Source organism: Vespa velutina, chromosome 19, assembly GCF_912470025.1.
Source record: "Vespa velutina chromosome 19, iVesVel2.1, whole genome shotgun sequence".
Taxonomy (NCBI): domain Eukaryota; kingdom Metazoa; phylum Arthropoda; class Insecta; order Hymenoptera; family Vespidae; genus Vespa; species Vespa velutina.
In genome coordinates, this window is record NC_062206.1 from 1,884,098 (window position 1) to 1,906,597 (window position 22,500).

At 29.9% G+C, this 22,500-nt stretch overlaps 1 protein-coding gene across 5 annotated transcripts in view; it reads left to right on the forward strand.

Moving 5' to 3' along the window:
• Nucleotides 1-22,500, forward strand: part of LOC124955601 — a 135,162-nt gene that overhangs the window by 67,248 nt on the left and 45,414 nt on the right. The window contains exon 2 of one of the 5 annotated variants that reach the window (XM_047510225.1): nucleotides 15,978-16,096. The exons of 3 other annotated variants lie outside the window; for them this stretch is intronic. In XM_047510225.1, the coding sequence (XP_047366181.1) occupies nucleotides 16,003-16,096 (94 nt within the window). In that variant the 5' untranslated portion in view covers nucleotides 15,978-16,002. Of the gene's footprint in view, nucleotides 1-4,607; nucleotides 4,772-15,977; nucleotides 16,097-22,500 lie in introns of those variants that run through there. One more of the 5 variants, XM_047510224.1, reaches the window with a different exon arrangement.

The following is a 22,500-nucleotide window of genomic DNA, read 5'->3' on the forward strand; positions in this document are numbered from 1 at the left end:
AAGGATTGCGATAATTGGTTTCGTTAGCTAAGATAAACTGCTTCTTCATGGAAATCTCAAAGAAAGAGTTAACCGAGAGAGAGAGAGAGAGAGAGAGAGAGAGAGAAAGAGAGAGAGATGAGAGATGAGAATAAGCGAAAGATGAATAAGATTATAACGAACATCCGGTAATAATAACATGCGAGATGAATAAATTGATCGTAGATCAGTTATAATGATCTACGTTGATTAAAACGTAACTTTGTCCATAGGATAAATTTTATTTCCACGATATTACGTTAGATTATTATTATTATTATTATTATTATTATTATTATTATTATTATTATTTTGTTTCTTCTCTTTGCGTTGCTTAATTAATCGATTTATCGTTGGATTTTTTGGTTCGGAAGAATTTCATTTAAAAGAAAAAATGAAAAAAAAAAAAAAAAGAAAAGAAACCATAATCGATCGAATCGGTCATTGGAAAATCATTGTTTGTCTATGTATCTATTCATGTTCTATGTGTTTCATTTTGAAAATTGCACAAGCTTGCATCGAACAGATAAAATTGTAGCAGATAATTTAAAAAATTAACTATTGTTTCAGGATAGATTTGAATTTTTTTTAATATTTAGAATTTCTCTGCGGTACGAACAATTCTCCTCTGATATGTACATATGTACATAGTACATACATATATATATATATATATATATATATATATATATATACGTACGCACATTTGATATGGTTATTGATATATCGTGTTATAACCATTCGGGACAAATCGGCCGATACTATTACGGCGTTATACGTCGAAGTGGAAATTGAAGCGATAACTCCCATGATGGTGGAATTCTCGGTTATCGTGGTAAAATTGTCTCGAATACGTATATAGAAGATGATCGTGATATTCGTACGTATATGCATTCATCCACTATTCTCAATGATTTATGTTATTCGTCATAATTGAACAAATACAATAGATGTTTTGTGATAATCAAATAGATATATATATATATATATACACACGCAAACATATATATTTGCATATCCATGTGTACGTGTTGCGTTAGGACACATAAGAATTTAATAGAAAGTAAATTTGCGAATAACAGAACGATTGCCCATTCAAAAGTTACTAAGTGATATTGTTTCTTTCTCTCTCTTTTCTTTTTCTTTTCTTTTTTTTTTTTTTTTTCTTTTGATAACAAAAAGCTACGAACCTAGAGGATGAAAGTTTTCTTACGGATTGCAAGGGAAAGAAAGAAGAAAAATTAAACGAAAAGTAAACAAAAAAAAAAAAAAATGTAGCCGGAAACAATAGGGAAAAAGGGTAATCGATTTTTAGAATCACTTAGGGACTTTTTTGTTTATCTAGTAACTTTTTTCGTGTCTCACCTCCATTCTCTCATTTCTTTTCTTATATAATAATGGACGAACTACGTTAATGATGAGTTTTTGATGGATTTAACAAAGAGACAGAGTGTATGTGTGTGTGTGTATGTGTGAGAGAGAGTAAAAAAAGTGGTATAGAGAAAAATGTAATATCAAGTTCGAATTTTCAAGCTTTAATTAATGCTAATTTATGATAGCAAAGTGGATCAATAATATACGCCGAAGGGATATCTCATTGTCAGTGTTAGAACGGCCGTGAGAATCTGGAAGTTATTAAAAGTCAATAGAAAGTGGGAATTACGTTCTCCCATCTCCGGTTATTCTTGTTTTCGCAGGGTGATTGGGTAAGAGATTAAGCTCTCGTTAATCGGGATTAAAGACCGAGCTTAAAGCGAATTTTCCTGGTAGTTCTTGTGAAAGCATTCGAAATCCCCGCGGCTTTTCTTTGACGCGAACGTTCGCGTCAGTGGAAAACGGGTTAAAGGAAGATCCCTTCTCTTTTTTTGTTGTTATTGTTGTTGTTGTTGTTGTTGTTCTTTCTATTTTCTTTTCTTTCTTTTTCTTCATCGATGCGTTTGATTTTGCTCCCTTTTGTCCTTTGAGAAAATTTCATTTTTTCCTTTCCTTTTTTCTTCTTCCTTTTTTCTTTTTTTCCTTTCCCTTTTTCTTTCTTGTTTTCTTTCTTTTCCTTTTCTCTTCCTTCTTTCTTTTTCTCGATGATATAGCCTAAGCCCTCGGTAAATTATTTTTCTAGATAATTTAATCAATCGATATCAGATTGAAAGAAGAAAAATCGCGTTAAACGCGAATGATTTTTAATTAAATGTGAAAATTAATTCTCGTCTATGTCACGTTCGAAAAACAAGAAGAAGAAAAAAAGAAAAGAAGAAGAAGAAGAAGAAAAAGAAGAGAACGAAAGTGGTTGATCCATGGATCGTCCATCAATGGAATCCTTTTTCTTCTTTTCTTTCTTTTTTGTTTTTCTTTTCTTCCTTTCTTTTTCTTTTTCTTTTTTTTTTTTCCTCCTCTCCCAAGAATCGTTCTTTTCACCGTTGCAAATATGAAATGATGAAAAATGCATAATGCGTATTCTCTATCGATCGGAGGACAAAATAAAAAAAAAAGAAAAAAAAAGAAAAAAGCAAAAAAAAGGTTTAACCTTTGTGAAAGTGTCAACGAACTCATGAATTCGATAAAGAATCTTTGTTACTTCGTTCGACTTCGTGAGATCGAGAGCGTACGTGAATCGACTCTTCGATCGAGAACTTTTTCGAGAAGTTTTCTTCTATGTGTCTGACAAGAAAAGGAAAAAAGAGAGACGATTGAGAGGGAGAGAGAGAGACAGAGAGAGAGAGGGAACAACGATCTTTTCCGTAAGTGCTTACATGTTTTCCAAAGCTATTATCGAACATGAAACGATTTAGAGAAATCGAAACCACAATCAGTTTCTTCCTTTAAACGATCTATATTCTATTATATGTTTCATTTTATTTATTTATTTATTTATTTTTGTTTTGTTTTTGTTTGTTTTAATTTAAGACAAAGAAATAGAAAATAAAATGTTTCAAGTCAAATAGAATTATCCTCTTTCCCTTTTCAATTTATAGATATGCATATGTATATATAGACGTAGATGTATGTTTGTGTGTGTGTGTGTGTGTGTGTGTGTGCGCGTGTTAAGATACGTGACGTATATAAAATTAAAAATGCGTATAATTTCTATACGACAATTAAATACATAGTGTTAATACAATATTAATAAATGCACGATTTGTAAAAAATTCAATATATATGATTTCTTCGAAGCCATGCACGAAAAGAGAGAGAGAGAGAGAGAGAGAGAGAGAGAGAGAGAGAGAAAGAAATATAAAAAAAATGGCATTTGATTTGTATTAAATAAAAAAGAAACGGTAAAATAAAATTAAAATTCATTGAAAATGTATAAGGAAAGAAAAAAAAAAAAAAAAAAGGAGAAGAAAAAAGACAACGAGCCTTTTATTATTTTCTAAATAATATACCGGTTATACATGGTATATGTGTCGCGTATAAAAACAAAAAAGAGAAAAAAAGAAAAACGAAAGAAAAGATAAAAAATGAAGAAAAAAAAAAAAGAAGAGAATTATATCCAATAGATCGAAGAGAGTGAATGTGTATGCGTGTGTAAAGAGAGAGATAGAGAGATAGAGATAGAGATAGAGATAGAGATAGAGAGAAAGAGAGAGAGAAAGAGAGAGAGAGAGAGAGAGAAAGTGAAAGAGTATTACATTTTACAAGACCATTTGGATGATAACAGTATCGCAAAATGTGCGTATGTATGTATATATTTGTATGTATATGTGTGCTAATGTGTAGACCTTCACATAGAATGTTTAGCGTCGAAAGTGAGATAGTCATCATGTATTGTACATACATACATACGTAGAAGCTTAACAAGCATAATTGGAGCAGGTGGTCGACCGGAGTTGCGGTAACTCTGCATACCTAACTACCCCAAAGGTATTCTATTCTCTATTTGTGTGTGTGTGTGTGTGTGTTTGTGTGTGCGTATGTGCGAGACTTGCTTCTACTACTCTTGTTGTCGTTTCAGATCTCTCTCTCTCTCTCTTTCTCTCTCTCTCTCTCTCTCTAGGTCTATCTGTCTCTATCTATCTATCTCTCTCTTTTTTGTTCTTTAATATCCTTTCATGTTCTTAGATACTTTATATAAATTTAAATGAATTTTATGAGAATAATATCGATCGAATAAAATCATACTCCTTGAATATTATAAAATTTATATCTTTGAAGAATATAAGATAATACTCAATCAGTCGATTTTAATCTCTAAATTTAATTTTAATCTCATGTTAATCTTAACGAAGTTTAATCGTCAAATTTTAATTATCCTTGATCTTTATTATATATTATTACTTCTCTCTCTCTCTCTCTCTCTCTCTCTCTCTCTCTCTCTCTCTCTCATAATATCATTCTCGCATAACTTTCGATGTCAAACTATTTAATAATTACTTTTAGATGTTCACTCTTTTTTTTTTTTTTTTGAGAGAGAGAGAGAGAGAGAGAGAGAGAGTGCGTGAAAACCTAGAATTATTTCTTTTCTATTTTGTTTTTCGTTTCCTTCCACTTTTTTTTTTGTTTTAATATGCAAAAGAATCAAAGCTAAGAATTTGGAGTACTCGTACGACCATACTTTCTTTTAATTTTCTTTAATCCCCTTCCTCTCTTCGAGGATGACGTAGTGAAAGAAAAATAAGAAGAAGGATGAAGAAGAAGAAGGAGGAGAAGGAGGAGAAGGAGGAGGAGGAGGAGGAGAAGAAGGAGAAGGAGTTAAAGGGAAAGGGAAAGGGTGAACCCTTAACGTCGAGACACCGTGGCTCGATAATGTCTCGGGAAAGTGAGTAGGTAATTTGATTGCGCCTTAAGATACCGGAACAGGAAGCTGATGGAGTTTCGTAGAAGCTACCATCCCTGACATTGCTGTTCCGTCACCCTTCCAAGACCTTCCCTCGTTCCTCTTCCCCTTGTCTACCACCCTTCGTCCCTTACACTTTTCCTTCCATGCCAACCACCCGTTTTCGAAGCTCTCTTCTTCTCCTCGTGCCAGTCACCATTAACTCTTAAATCAACTCTTCCTCTTGCTGATAAAGTCTTGCGTTCTTTTTAAAAATAAAAAAAAAAGAAAAAGGAAAAAAAAATCACTGTCTTCAAACTCTTCACGTGTCCCTTTTACTTTTCCCATCTCTTTTTCCCTGTCTCCTTTCTACCCCTCCTCCTCACCCACCACCACCACTTTTTTCTCTTCTTCTTCTTCTTCTTCTTCTTCTTCTTCTTCTTTTTCCTTTTGTTTCTCTCTTTTTTTTTTGTTCGTTTCTTCATCGATTTTTCTTTTTTTTCTTCTTCTTTTTTTTTTTTTTTCCTTTTTTTGATTCGTCTTTTTCTCTCTCCCATTTATTATGTCAACGACTATTAATAAAACGTGATATTTTAATAAGGAAAATTTTAATAAAAAGAAGACCTTGTTCGATCTGACAGAAACAAATGTTAATTTAATATTTCAGTTTAAACGTTTCATTTATATGCCAGAAGGTATTTATATATATATATATATATATATATATATATATATATATATATATATATATTTATTTATTTATTTATTTATTGTCAGCACAATTATTAATATTTTTGTGAAAGTAATCCAATCGAAGAAGTATTTATTCGAATTAATGTAATTACGATCGTTCAAATATATCTAAAAATAAATAAGATAAAAGTATATTTTATAAAAATATATTATATATATATATATATACAAATATTTTTTATTATTATTTTTATATTTATGAATTTAGGATATATAAAGGAAATAATGAAAATATTGAAAATATTGTTAGTTTCGTTCTAATGAGAAAAATTCGATTTTTCAAAGGTAAAAAATTCTCTATATTCTTTCTTCTTGAACGTAACTCTTCCAATGTCTGTCTTTCCCTTGGCGTAACAACGCACTTTGAAGAGCAAACCGAGGGTCCTTTGATCCTTTGAACCTTTCTATCGATCCAACGCTTATTTCCATTCGCCGAGACGCGTTACGCCCATGCACGTGAGCCAGGAGAAAGAAATCGACGGAAAAGGGAAGGAAACGAAGGAGACAGAAAAAGACAGAGGGACAGAGAGACAGAAAAAGAGAGAGAGAGACAGAGAGAGAGAGAGAGAGAGAGAGAGAGAGAGAGGAAGAGGGAGAGGGAGAAAGAGAGAGGTAGATAGGCAGACAGAAAGAGATGGAAGACAGACAGACAGAGGGTGAGAGAGAGAGAGAAAGAGAGTGAGAGGGAAAATAAAAGGAAAAAAGATGTAAAAGATTTCTTATCGAATTCTTATCGAAAACGGTTGGTACCGGTTGATCTCTCGAACCCTTTATTTTCTTTTTTTTTTATATATATATATATTCTTTTTTCTTTTTTCTCTATATAATATTTCGATTTTCGTTTTAGTAAAAAATATGAAAGTTATCGGAAATAGATAAAGAAAAAAAAGAAAAAAGATTTTTCCAGCCCGCTTGCTTCTTACAAAAAAAAAAAAAAAAAAAAAAAAAGAGAAAAAGAAAAAGAAGAAAAAGAAAAGGAAAAAAAAATCATCGAAATTTCACTCTAGCACATATTTCTTTATATATGTATTATATACATATATATATATATATATATATATCCATATATATATATATGGATCGTGTATATTTGTCAAGTTTAGAAGTACATACAGACATACATACATACATACGTATGTACATACGTATGTACATACGTAAATACATATATATGCATACATATATACATTGGATACGTTCGACGTTATCGATCGTTTCTTTTTTAACCCCCTCGTTAAAATTTTCGTTCGGCTTTGCTTGTTAAAAATTTTAGTCGATGAAAGCTTTGAAAAAAAAAAAAAAAAAATAAAAAAGTGAATTTCTTCTACTTTATTTCTTTTTTTTTTTCTTTTTTTCTTTTTTCATTTTCATTTTTATTCCTCTTTTTATTTTTTTCCCACGCTACTTTCTCTCCTTTTGTTTGTTTCTTTTCTTTTTTTTTCTTTTCTTTTTTCTTCCCTCGACATACAATTAAATAAATGTTTATATATTTAGATATATATATATATATATATATATTTTTGATTTATAGTTTTATTTGGATATATGTTTTGTTTTTTTTTCTGTCTTTCTTTTTTTTTTTTTTTTTTGATACGTTTCGTTCATTCGTTCACGCGAAAAAAGCCATACTTTCGGTCTTACGATTAGTTTTCTTTCGTTTTTTTTTTTCTCTTTTTTTTTTTCTATCTTTTATCTCTGTCCCTGTCGAAACTGAAACGTGAAGGAAAGTAACGTCCGCAATATGGGATTTTTTAAAGGAGTTTTCTACAGCTCGCTCGGGGAACAAACGAGGTCCGGGCACTCTTGAAACTCGTTACAACTTTGAGCCTGCCCGGTTAATTTGCTCGCTCGTTCTGATTCCAAAGCATTCTTTTCCTTGTTTCTCCTTGTGTTCTTCCTCTCTCTCTCTCTCTCTCTCTCTCTCTCTCTCTCTCCTTCTCTCTCTCTCTCTCTCTCTCTCTCTCTCTCTCTCTTTGTCTCTCTGTCTTACTTTGTCCAGGTGGTGAACAACATAAAACTTTAGAACGTTTAATTAATATGCGATTTTTTGCTACTTTCTCTCTCTCTTTTTCTTTTTCTTTTTCTATTTTTTCTTTTTTTTTTTTTTACCAATAAAATCGTCCATCTCTCTCAAATTTCCTTTTTATCTTTATTTATTTCTTTATTTTCTATTTTATTTCTTTGTTTTGTTTTGTTTCTTTTTTCTTCTTTTTCCTTTTTTCATTTTTTTTTTTTCCCCTTCTCAATATAAATTCGTCCAAGAAATTTTAATTCTCCTTTCTCTTTTCCGATTGAAATGAAGGTGTTCATTTTCTTTTCTTGTATTTTTTTTTTCTTTTTCTTTCTTTCTTTTTTTTTTTTTCAATTCCTCCTCTTTTTTTTCCTTCGTAAACTTCATCCAAGAAATTAATTTTATCAAGTTACGTGTGGACGTTGGAAAATTTTTTTCTAAGAGAATAACATGAGAAAGTTAAATGTTATTTCTAGATCATAGCCACCATGGTTATTGTCATCTTTCTCTATCTATCTCTTTCTCTCTCTCTCTCTCTCTCTCTCTCTCTCTTCTATCTTTTCTTTAGATCCTTCGTTTGGCCATAGTTTGCTTTACAAATTAGTTTTTTCTCTTAATGAAATTCCACAGTGAGGAGAAAACCGACCGTGTCCAAGTGAATTTATTCTAACTTCAAACATTGGAGGTAATGCAAAATAGTGCATTAACTTTTCAAAAGCATTCTTGATTAATAAAGAGGAGAAATGAAAAAAAGAAAGGAAAAAGAAAAGAAAAGCAAAAAAAAAAAAAAAGAAATTTGAAAACGGACGATTTCTCCGAGTTAAGAAAGTTTTGTTATTTATAATAATGGGTGGTTTTCTGTTTCTTTTTTTTCTGCTTTTTTTTTCTTTTTTTTTTCTTTTTTTTTTTTAAGAATGAAAAGTAACAAAAGAAAAAGAAGAAGAAGAAGAGAAAGGAAAAACTTTTCGATCCTATTTTATATTTATTAATACAAATATAATATTTTTTTTTTAAAGAATTTTTTAATAAATCGTTTCTATAATATTACGTTGTCTTTAAGGATTCATCTATTTTAAATTCATTAATCACGAACTCTGCCCTATTGACTTATATGAATTCTTAAAATAAAAAAAAAAAAATAGAAAATAAAAATACTATCGGCCGACTGACCTTTATGTATAAATCGCTTGAAGAAAATGGAAAAGAAAGAAAAAATAGAAAGGACAGAAAAACAAAAAAAAAAAACTTGACACACTTGGTGAGACATCGAAAAAAATAACAATAAAAAATTATCATCGGCTTTATAATATAATACAATTCGTATTATTCGATATATATTAAATATATACCCGAAGAAACCCCATTGCATATTTTTTTTTACTTTTTGTAGAGAAAAATTAATTTCAAATTTTTTTTTTCTTTTGTTTTTTGCTTTATTATATATTTATATATATATATATATATATAGGATGTACACGTGTATTCTTTCGAACTGATTTTAAACTGATTAAATTCGATCGTGGAAATTTTCGAATATTTCTCTCTCTCTCTCTCTCTCTCTCTCTCTTTCTCCTTCTCTTTTTTTTTTAATTAAAAAAAAAAAAAAAAAAAAAAAAGAAAAAAGAATATCACACTTTATAAAAAAGTGTTGCATTCAATACCGATCATTTGACAAATACGCGAATAGAATTGTATATAATATATTTTTTATATGCGATCTAGAGCATGAGAATATTTAAATTTTCTAAGTTTTTAGAAAGTACAATGTGTCCTGTAAACGATATTATTTTTTGAATAATAATTCTTTCTTCTTTTTCTTCTTTTTTTTTTTTTTTTTTTCTTCTTTCGTTTCTTTTTCTCGACTTGATCATTTTACGAGTAATAACAATTGAATCGCATCTACGTTATGTATAATATAATTATATTAAGTATAGTTGAGTTATTTCAGACGAAAGAGGTAGTAGCATCGAAATGTAAAATAATTGTCTAGTAGTCCTTTAAAATGCACATCTCGAAATGTCAGTCCAAGTAATTGATAGAATTACACCGTTACGTTACGTGCTCAACAATGTTTGTTATATCTTTCTCTTTCTTTCTCTCTCTCTCTCTCTCTCTCTCACTCTCTTTCTCTCTCTTTTTCTCTCTTTCTCTTTGACTCTCTTTCGAACTCTTTATTCCAGACGAAAAACGTTTTAAACGCGTAACACGTAACACCGTCCGTGCAAAAGCTCGTTTGAAAATCGATTAGTCGTAGATACGTACATACGTACATACGTACATACATACATACATATATATATATATATATATATATATATATATATATACATATGTACGGTGTTTTGTAGCTAATAAAAATGTCAGGTTAAATTAATTGCTCGTAAAGGCCGAAACAATAATCGTAAGGTCACGACCTCATTTTTCGCGGGGGTCCTACTAGTAAGAGTAACCATCTATATACATATATACATACATATATATATATATATATATATGTATATGTACATAGTGTTTAGAGCTCGAACGATAAGAAACGATTTAGCTTTTGGTAATATCGTATTTTAAAACGATCCTTCGAGATATCGCGTAGGATTTTCTTTGCCATGTGTTTTTTATCCTTCTAGTCCTATCTTCCTTTTTTCATCTTCATCTCTATATTTTCTTCCTTCCTTTCTTTCTTCCTTTCTTTCTTTTTTCTCTCTTTTTTTTTTTTCTTTCTTTTTTTTTTTATTTTTCGTGGCTATCAATGCGCCTATAGATTGTTTATCCTTTGTTTCATATTTCCTTTCAATATTTTACGTTCAAAGGTATAGGGAAAAAAAAAAAAAAGAAAAAAAAAGAAAAAAAAAGAGAGAGAACTACTTCGATGAAGTTTATCTAAAACCTCTCCCCCCCCCCAACCCCCACCACCCCCCGCCCACACCGCATTGAGAATGAATTTTTATCTTTTCGTTTTCGCAGAAATACAAAGGAAAATAAAGAAAGAATATACATAAAGCTCTTATTATCAAAGCTATATTATAATATTAATATTATTGCATTCGATGAAATAATGGGCATTGAAATAAAAGAATTGGCATGAAGATCGAACGATCATTTTTTATTACATTGAGATAATCGTTTTGTTAGTTTTTTTTTTCTTTTTTTTTTCTTTTTTTTTCTTTTCTTTTTTTTGGAAATCTCGTTCGTTCCTTTTTTCTTGTTTGCTTGTTCGTGTTTTCTTTTTTTCTTTTTCCTTTTTTTACGTACCTAATCCAACGCGCACGCATGATATTTCGAATTGTCTCTAATGATATTATAATAAGAAGAAAAAGAAAGAAAAAAAAAATTTATATATATATATATATATATATATATATATATATATAGATCGATTGGAAAATCAAATTGATAGAAGTAAAGTAAGATTAAATGATATTGTAATGATCGTATTTAAATTTTGTTTGGAAAAATTCATCATTATAAATTTTAATACGTTTTCCTTTTAACCATTAACGAGATACCATATCTTTCATAAGATAACGTTCGATTGATTTTCAACAATCGATTTCTCTCTCTCTCTCTCTCTCTCTCTCTCTCCCTCTCTTTTTCGAGAGAGAGAGAGAGAGAGATAGAGATATACTTCAAAAGAAAAGCTGGAATTACATTGGACCGTCGTCGTTTGCCTTCGAAACGTCGATCGGTGAGAATTAATCGTCCGTGGAGATAGAAGGAAAGAAAGATGGAAAGAAAAAGAAAAAATTAAAAGAAAAGGAGAACAAGAAGAAGAAGAAAAAAGAAAGAAAGAAAGAAAGAAAGAAAGAAAGAGAAGGTAGAATCGATTGGTAATGGCGAGCTTGTAATTATTTGAACGGAATAATTTTTAAAGATTTGTCTTTTTTTCCTTTTTTTCTTTTCTTCCTTTGTAAAATTCGACGATTCGTATTCATGTATAAATATATATACATATATATATATATATATTTATTTATTTATTTTATTTTATATTAATTAATTGCAACGTAGTTATGAAACGTAGTATAGAAATTCGCGAAAATATGTGCTTTCTTTTTTTTCTTATATATATATATATAAAAGGTGAAAATGTAGGATGTTCGACGATTCAAAGAACATTCGTTTTGGCTATGTGCCTTTTTTAATATGCCTCGGTTAGAGGAGAGAGAGAGAGAGAGCTTGAAGCACGTCGAGATTGCAATTTTCTCATCGAGAAAATAAAAAGAATGCTAACAATAATTCCCTCTCGTTGCTTTTCAAACGAGATTTAGCTCTCGCGTAGACTTTCCCTCAGAATTTCCGACTTCTTAATCTCGTCACCTTTCTGGCTATCCGCCCGTCCATTCGGTAATCTAATTTTCCACCTAAAAGGAAAAGGGTTTTAATCGTTTCTCGTCGTTGGACGAACAGAACAGAGGCTTCAATTATTCTTCTTCTTCTTCTACTTCTTCCTTTTCTTTTCTTTTTTCCTTTTCTTTTTTTCTTTTCTTTTCTATTTTATTTTTCTTTTTTTTTTTTTTTTTCTTTTTCAATTAACGATTTTTAAAAACTATTCGCACTTCCATTCTCAATAATGTTAATAATTTTTATTTTTAAATCGATCAATTTTTTTCCGAGATTTTCTCAAATACAACGTATAATATATTTACATTACGTCTTATTATATAGGGTGTACGAATATTTCTAAACATTCTAATAATAATAATAAATAAATAAATAAATAAATAAATAAATAAATAACTATTATTATAGCAACTGAATAATAATAATAATAATAATAATAATAAGATTTCTATAAAAATTATTTTCACATGCATATGTGATTTTTAAGATCACGTTATAAAATACATATATTTAAATAATGTCTATAAGAACAAATAACCATAGACGAGAGAAGAATATAAAATCTAATTAAATAAAAATATATCATAATTTCTTCGTATAATATTACTGATTAGATTTTAAATATCTTGATAAGTTTAATGACGTAAACATGCGATTTAAAATTCATTGGATATATCGTACAACTAGAGGGAGAGAGAGAGAGAGAGAGAGAGAGAGAAAGAGAGAGAGAGTGAGAATAAAGAGTACAAATACGTGGCGCGTAATTTGAAAGTCAAAGTAAATTCGAAAGGTTTTCTACCCCTTAAGCTCGAAATAATAGTTACGTTTAATGTTAAAAAGAAAACTATACGGGGATCTTTTCGTTCTCTGTCATTAACAAACTACGATGGAAAATTCGTGAAGAGATCGGAAACGCGGTGTTGGGTAATAGTTGGAGTAATGAAAAAGGATAAAAGACAGAGAGAAAGAAAAAGAGAGAGAGAGAGAGAGAGAGAGAGAGAGAGAGAGAGAACGACGAGAGTATAGTTTTAATTACCGCGAGTGTATTTGAAATAGCTGCACGGCCGTCTGTGGCAGAAACTGCGGAGAGGATTTAATGCTCGTAATTACTAAGCGTTACGTTAGCCACGAAATAATGTCTTTTGGGTGAGGAGAATGAGGAAGAAGGAGGTAGAGGAGGGATGAGAAGGGGATGATGGTGGTGGTGGTGGTTGTTCTACTCTCTATATGGCTCGATAGCTCGACGAAGAGTTCCGAGCAAGCACGAAATGCAACTTTCGTAAAACCGTTCTTCCTTCTCCCTCTCTCGTCTCTCTTACCACTATTTCTACCTCCCACCATTACCATCACCATCACCATCACCATCACCATCACTACCACCATCTCCATCTCCACTTCTACCTTTACCATCTCTCCCTCTACCAACCCCCTTCTACCCCTCCAATTTCTATCCCCTATCTCCCGTTAGCTTCCACTTCTATTTCCTTGGTACTATATACGTAAGTACGTATTTGTATTTCTATCGAAGTATGGAAGCTCGACTTTTGTATCCACGACACGAAGTACGAACTACTTTCGTGATAAAGATTTGCAATTCCTTGTTCCTTCTTCTTATTCCTCTTATTCTTATTTCTTTACTTTTTCTTCTTCTTCTTCTTCTTCTTCTAGTTCTTCTTCTTCTTCTTCTTCTTCTCCTTCTTCTTTGCCTTTTTCCTTTCTTTTTCTTTCTTTTTTCCAATAACATTTCTCTCTGTTCGCGACGTTTCCTTCCAAAGGAGAAAGAGCGTTACCCGTTCATGGAATTTTATATCTTCGATAGTCGCGGACATCGAAAAGCGCCTGAGAAAAGTTTCTTTCGTTTCCTTTCTTTCTTTCTTTCTATTTTTTTTTCCCCCTTTTGTTTTCTTTTTCTCTTGACTTTTTTTTTTTTTTTTTTTTTTTTTCCTTGAGACGAGAAACTTCGAGCACATAGTCAATTTTTTACATTGGAATTTTTAGATCGGTGCAAATTCTATCACGCGTTCTATACACACACACACACACACACACATATGTATATATATATATATGCGCGCGCAATACATATTTATTTGTTTTGTTACCTTAAAGAAATTATATTTGGACAGAACGAAGAATTATTTCTTTTCTTTCCTTTTTTTTCACGCTTTCCTTTCCTTTCTTTCTTTCTTTTTCTCTTCTCTTCTTTTCCTTTTTCCTTTTCTTTTTTTCTTTTTTCTTATTTTTTTTTTTTTTCTTTCTTTTTGATTTTTAGTTTTATTTCAATATCAACCAGAGGGAGAATTGAATTGCGAGAGATTTTCGTGTCAAAAAAAGAGAGAAAAGAAAAATAAAATAAAATAAAAAAAAAAAAAAGAAAGAAAAAGTAGAGAAAAATAAAATTTTGCCGAAGCGACGCGAAAATGTTCAATTGAATTTGAAAATTATTTCAATATTTTTGGCTATATGTATATATATATATATATACATAAAAAATTTGGAATTTTAAGAAATCATTTTTGCACGATTATTCCTTTCTTTCTCTCTCTCTCTCTCTTTGATTTTATTAAATATTTATTTTATTAAATAAAATGTATAGAAAATTAGAACCATTTTAAAATCAAAATTAGAACAAATGAATTTGAAGCAATCATTCGCATTTGACTGTATCATTTTATTATATACACATTTGTTAAATATATATATATATATATATATATATATATATATATATATATATATATGTTTCGTCTAATACGAGGAACATTCGTGGGGTAAAAATCAATACAAATTTTCGACACGTTTACGAGCATAATACGCGCTAATGAATATTACTCAATAAAGTAAATTCATGTTCACAGTTCACAACACAGTATTCGTTGCATAGAGGAGAATTGTCCGATAATTAAAGTGCACCCCTATGATTATACCGCATTCCAAAACGTAATTGTTACAAATTCGATGCGATATAGTTGAATGATCCTTAACACATATTCCATTGTACACGTTTTATATATATACATATATATAAATATATAGAATATATATATATATATATATATAGAAACGAACAAATTATTTTATTACATATGTATATGCGTGTTCATGTTCCTATTTTTTTCTACATTTATTTTTTTATTTCGTCATTTCTTCCTTTTTTTTTTTTCCTAACAAATTTTGAATTAATTCGTTGATATCCAGTTAAAAGTTCTTATTAGAAAATATATAAATAAATAAATAAATAAATATTTCATTTAAATATTAAAACAATTCGTGAGCTCGAACGCGACATATATAAATAAATATTTCGAATTATAATTTCATATGCTATACTATATAATTTTTATTTTGTATAAATAATATTTGACACGTATACAAGTACACACACACACACACACACACACACACACGTAGAACGATATAATAATTATAATATTACTAAAACGTTTATAATAATAAATTCGATCCATTCGTATATTAATTATATAGATATAAGTTTTGAAACAACGAAAAGCCCTTCTGAAAGAGGAGAAAGAAAAAGGGTGTAGGTCGAAAGTGGGGGATAACTGTGTACTACGAAGAGGTCCTTTCACCCCCTCGAAACAGTATTCTTCCTTGCACCCTTCTTCTATACCCTCCATGGTATTTCTACCCTCTTGGCACAGCAATGTAACGTAAAGGAGCGCGTGCGCTATTCGAACGAGAGGACTATCATAGTGTTTGAGAGAGAAGGAAAGAGACACACATACAGAAAGAGAGAGAGAGAGAGAGAGAGAGAGAGGAGATCGACTGTTCGCGCCTAAAATCTTTCAGGGAAGTCGAGAAAGGTCGATCAGTCGCACGACGAACGTCGTGCTTAAACATTTTCTCCGTTTCATTCGCTTCTTTACGAAATAATATTATTTTTTCTTTCTTATATTTACATAAATATCAAAAATAACATAAAAAAACTCGCGTATCGCGAGTGATAATGATCGATGGATCGCAAGTGTGAAGATAAAATTATGGGACAATGATGTTTCGTTGAATCTAAATCAAGTTATTGTTTCATTGTTTTCTTTTTTATCTTTTTATTATTATTATTTTTTTCTTTCTTTTTTTTTTTTAAAGAGAAAGATTGTGAAAGGTTAGAGGGATGATCGTTGCAAAGGGCCCAGCTGCCCTTCTTCTTCTTCTTAATATCATTCTGTGTCATCGATTGGAACACGTGGACGCTAAAAATGATAACCGTGAGTGATAATCAATAATCATCTCATTTATTTATTTTTTTTCATTCTAACAGAGATCTTCAATTGACACTTTAATTAAAATAATAATAATAACAATAATAATACTAATAATAATAATAATAATGATGATGACGATGATGATGATGATGATGATAATGACAATAATGGTAATGATAATAAGAATGACTATGATAATAAAATGAGAATGTATGTATATATAAATTTCAAATGGGAGACCTCATATATTTTTTTAATATCTTTCTTGGTATTATAAAAAAATAAGAAGAGACATAAAAATATTTATTTATCTCTCTCTCTCTCTCTCTCTCTCTCTCTCTCTCTCTCTCTCTCTTTCTCTCGCTTTTTTTTATTTCTTTGATATTTTCATTAAAGGTGGATACACGTTGAACATTACGACATTAGCATTTCATAGGCGATAAAACATTTGATGAAACTAAGTAGTACAGTCACGATCACGTACTATGTTGTGATCTATTCAGAGTGAATTTACGATCTTCCTCGTAATACTTTAGCCGTAAACATTCCCGACATATTCCTAAAGGTAATCAAGCACACGTGTGCAAGTTCGTTGATGAGAGAACGTGAATTTGATAAAACATATTAAAACGATTCACGAAGTAACAAAATATTTACGATATTAATTCTGTATGTTCATTAACGATTAACATGAAATATATTGTTAATTCGATGATTTTTATTTCATTGATATTTAAATTTTAAACAAAAAAAGGAAGAAAAAAAAAAATTAGTGACAGAGAAAGAGTGAGAAAGAGCGACAGATCGAGAAAGAGAGAGTATATAGAAAAAAATTTTTCAAAAAGTTTCTTCAATAGATACAAATCAATAACATTGTTTCTTTTAATCTAAATTATAATATATACATATTACATTAAAAAGAACTTTTATCTCTCTCTCTCTCTCTCTCTCTCTTTCTTTCTAATGTCTCTTTTCGATTCTGCTTTCTTTAGACGTAGAATTAGTAAGGAAAAAAAAAAAAAAAAAAAGAGAAAAAAAAATAGAAAAAAGTAAACAAAAAGAAAAAGCAAAAGTAGAAGAAAGAAGTAAAAAAGAAGTATAAGAAGAAGAATAAGAAGAAGAATGAGAAGAAGTAAGATACAGATAAAATCGATCGCGCGTCGTCTCGCGAAAGAAAACTTTCTTGGCGTGGAGCTCCTTCGAGTGCTTAGAGAAAAGTGCTCAGAACTTAATACGGTCGGTTGGCGCTCAGTCGAGCCATACTACGTACGAAGAGAGTAATATTGATCGACGAAGGGGGCTTACGTAGTCCTAAGAAAGAAAGAGCAGATAGATAGATAGATAGATAGATAGAGATAGAGATAGACATATATATATATATATATATATATATAGAGAGAGAGAGAGAGAGAGAGAGAAAGATAGAGAGAAAAAGGGAGGGTCACATCGAAGGGTGGCACGAACTGAGAGGGACTACTTGCTTGCCAGAAAGAGTGTATGTGTAAGAAAAAGAAAGAAAGAAAGAGAGAGGGAGAGAGAGAGAGAGAGAGAGAGAGACTGTGTGTGTGTATATATGTGTAAGAGAGAGAGAGAGAGAGAGAGAGAGAGAGAGAGAGAGAGAGAGAGAGAGAGAGAGATAGAGATAGATAGATAGAGATACAGAGGCAAACGAGTAAAAAGATTTCCCTCAAGGTTTTCCAACACGACTTTTTCGTCAAACTTTCGACTCCTCTTCTTTCGAAGATCTTCATTCAAAGCATACAAATTTCAGGGAACGAGTATGTTTCTTTTTGAAAAAGCCAAGCCGATACAGATCTTATCTGCTATTTCAGTTTGATGAAATTTTTCATCGTAGTATCAGTTCAAGATATAAAATCTTGTCATAGCATAGGGAAAATCGAGATTGACTGGATTTCGTTTCGTTTCGTGTCATTCTCTTCTTGTTTCTTTTCTTTTCTTTTTTTTTTTTCTTTTTCTTTTTCTTTTTCTTTTTCTGTACTATTTTTATTCTTTTCCTTTTTCCCATTCTGTATCCTACCATTTGTTTTTTCTCCCTTTTTGTCTTTATTCACTGTTTTCTTTTTGCCCACATTTTTTTGCTCTTTTTTTGTCTTTTTCTTTTCTTTTCTTTTCCTCTTTTTTTCTTTTTTTTTTTCTTTTCTTTTTTTTTTTTTTTTGACGAAACTATCTCGTCGTCCACGTTATATAGTTAAGTATGTATATATCTTTTGCATATATATATATATATATATATATATATATATACGTATTATGTATCGAAAATCGGTAAAAGAGTTTTGGCCTATATATAGGGAGTAAGTTTAAAAAAAAAAAAAAAAAAAAAGAAAAGAAATAGAGAACGTAGGAATTTTTTTTTCTTTTTTTTTTTTTTTTTTTTTTTTTTGTAGGATCCAGGACAGCTGTGTTTTTTCACTAGAGTTTTTCCTCTGCTCTTTCGAAAAGCTATACCTTTAAACCCACCCACTCACCAATCCTCCAGCCCGTCTCTCCATCCCACCCGCATAGCTATCGTTACTACGAAATAAGAGGAAACTTTTCAATACAGTTTTGTTCCTTGTCTTTTCCTCTTTTTCGTCCAGTCGTCGTTCTCTCTCTCTCTTTCTCTTTCTCTTGTTCTTTTCTCGATCAGTCTTGTAACATGCTTTTTATCTTTCAATTGGTACCAAGGAACGCTTCGAAGAATTTTCGCATCGTGAAATCTTCGATCTTCAATCTTCTTGTTTCAATCTGTAAGATGCAACGTATTCCCTCCTTTTTTACAAGTTCGATCGAACGGAAAGATTAATTCTTTTTTTCTTCTTTTCTTATTCGTTCTGTTTACCCCCCTTCTCCCCCCCACCCTCCTCCTTACTTTACTTTCTTCCTTCTACTTTAAACGCGTAAAAAATAAAATTAAAATTCTTCGATAAAAAAAATCGTGGATATCGTTGAAATAAAGGGAGAACATTAAATATCGCGAATTCTTTTCCCGGACGAATCTATTATCGTATGTTCTATTTTACGAAATTTTATTCTTTCCTTCTTCTCATTTTTTTTTTTTTTTTCTTTTGTTAAATCATCGATTTTCATTATGCATCCTAAGTTTCATAGTGTTTTTCATTTATCGAATTCAATACGCGTATATATTGTCAATTTGCGAAACGTTCGCCGTTACCTGTTGTTGTGTCTTTTTTCGTTCATGTTTTTGTTTTCGTTTTTTTTTTTCTTTTTCTTTTTTTGTTCCTCTTTTCTCTCTCTCTCTCTCTCTCTCTCTCTCTCTCTCTCTCACTCTCTTCTCGCAACACGTGCATACGAATAATTTTTCTTTTACACCCCTTTGTTATCTGATATGATCGTTTGTGAAAAAATTTCAGAAGAAACACTTCGGCTTATCTTTATTACAATGAAAAATCACTTTTAACACGCGAAAGTATCGTGAGCATATATACATACACACACACACACACACACACACACACACATATATATATATATATATATATATATATTTTAATTTTCTTTTTATATATTCTTTCTTTTGCAATTTTTTTTTCTTCTCTCTCTCTCTTTTTTTTTTCCCCTTTTCAAAACCTGCAATTACATATTACTTTAATGATCTAAAGGAAAGATCTCTTTATATAGGTCATTGCCCATCTATATATTAATCAATGATGTTTTAAATTCGATCTAAAGGAAAAATAGTAGATTATCCTTCCCTCTCTCTCTCTCTCTCTCTCTCTCTATCTATCTATCTATCTATCTCTCTCTCTCTCTCTCTATCTCTCTTTCTCTCTTATCTCGTTGAATTCAGCAGACCGGTATTAATCGTAGATGCACGAAGAGATCCAAGTAGAGATCCATTATCTCTCGACGATGCACGAATCAATCGGTTACCAATCGATTGGATAATTCGACTCGGCCTGCCAACAAGCAAACTTAAACGTTAGGCATCGACGTCTGTTACACTTGAACGCATAGACAAATCGACGAATTTATTTCCGCCAGTGAGAATGTGACTAATTCGTAGACTAATTTTGAGCTATTCTCTTTCTTTCTCTCTCTCTCTCTCTCTCTCTCTCTCTCTCTAGCTATTTTATTTCGTAGATCGTTTGTAAAAGATTACGTTGGAGTAAATAATATAATTAGTAAAGTTTTTTCTTTTTTTTTTTTTTTTTTTTTTTCTCTTACATTGTTTTACTTTTAAATATTAATTTTTATATAAATTAGATAATCGCGAGAATTAAATCATTATTTTATAATCTTTGAATTGTACGAATTGTTTTATTTTTTTATTTTCTTTTGTTTTTTTTTTTTTTTAAATACAACGTAATATACACAACACAAGATAATTACGAGAGAAATAATTAATAAATGTTCGACTTCATGTCATTTATTTTTAAACAGAATTTAATATATGTATATATATATATATATACATACTTACACATACATACATGTATACGCAAGTATAAAATAATTACAAATAAATGTGATATTTGTATTTATATGAAACCTAATATAAAATTTCATTTTTGTAGAGAAAATATGAAGATATGTAAAAGTAAAAATACTTAAATAAAAATTCAAGGAAAATTATAAAATTATAATATATTATTATTTTTATAAACTTCAAAATCTTGATTTAAAATCCGATATTGTATTTTCTTTTTTTTTTTTTTTATTTTTTTCATTTGTATTATTTCGTTTGTAACTATTATAGCTTTATCCTACAGATACTTACATCCAGTATATATATATATATATATATATATATATATATATATATATATATATATATATATATACTGGACTGTGTGGACACGGCTGGTCGAACAAAAATACTCTCGTAAAATCTAATATCAACCAGTCTCTCTCTCTCTCTATTTCTTTTTTTCTTTCTCTCTCTCTCTCTCTCTCTCTCTCTTTCTCTCTCTCTCTCTCATATTCGGTAACAGCATCGTTACTTTCCTATTGCGCGTTCTCGAATCTATTAAATAAATTTATCCGTGAGAACTCGAAAATCGTTTGATTTTTATTGGAATTTCAAACGTGCCACAGATGCGATATAGATATCGTACAATCGTAACGATATTATATAATCTAGAAAAACAAATTTTATATATATAAAAAAAAAAAAAAAGAAAAAAAAAGAAATAAAAAATAATAAAAACTAAAACGAGAGATAGACAAATATAATCGCTAACAAATCCACTAATATATATATATATATATATATATATATATATATATATATATATATCTATTAATTAATATCTTCAGAGAATAACTTTGAATATACCGGAAATAGCATTGGGATGCACTTTGGATATATGTATGCACGTTTCGTTTTATAAATATCGTATACATAGGTACATAAATCTGTACATACATATATAAATGCATATATAGACACATGTACATAGAATATATATATTTATATATGTATATAGGTATGTACGTTTGGAAACAACAGACGAGAACTAAGTAATTTTGCTGTCGGCAGTATACCGAAGTGCAAGGAGGATACGTAGAGACAAATATCCAAAGTTGCAAGCACGGGTTCGTTCGTTCTACTCTTGTGTAGTATTATGGCTACCACGAACCACCCAATGCCTCATATTCCACCTAAATTGCACTGAAATGATGTTACCCAACATGAATGAAATGCATTCGTTCAATTGTTTTTCTCACTTTATACGGAAACCGAGAAAGATAGATATAAATAGATTTGACTGAAAGAGAGAAAGAGAGAGAGAGAGAGAGAGTAATAATTTCATTCTAATTGAAACTCGTATGCCGAACAATTAATTCGTTTGAATAAAATAAAAATTAAATTTAAATATGAAATTAAATGAAATCATTTTTATTACAAAATATATAATGTATATATATATATATATATATATGTATGTATGTATATATGAGTCGTTGATTTTGAAAGTGGGATACATTTTATGTTATTGTTAGATAAATTGATGGTTTACAATTTGAAAATGGATTGAAAAATATCGATAAACAGTAATACATTTATTTTGCATTTTTTTTTATTTATTTATTTATTTATTTTTTTTTTTTGTTATCTTATTTTCACGTAAATTTAATATGCAATTAATAATGGTTATTCGTGTTAGATGAAAAAAAAAAAAAAAAAAAAAGAACTCCGTGATTTTTCTATACGCCAATTTAACTTTCAAAATCAACTCAACAATAAGTATAATCGTCGAAATAAATGACTAAGTAATAAATTTATATCTACATTATTGATTGTAAATTATAATTATAATATATAATGATATATTTATTTGTGAATTGATTAAATATATAAATTTTAACGTTAATTTGTAATAATAATATTGGCTTTAATTTATAGTTTTCGTAAAATGGATTTGGCCCATTTGGAAAAATCC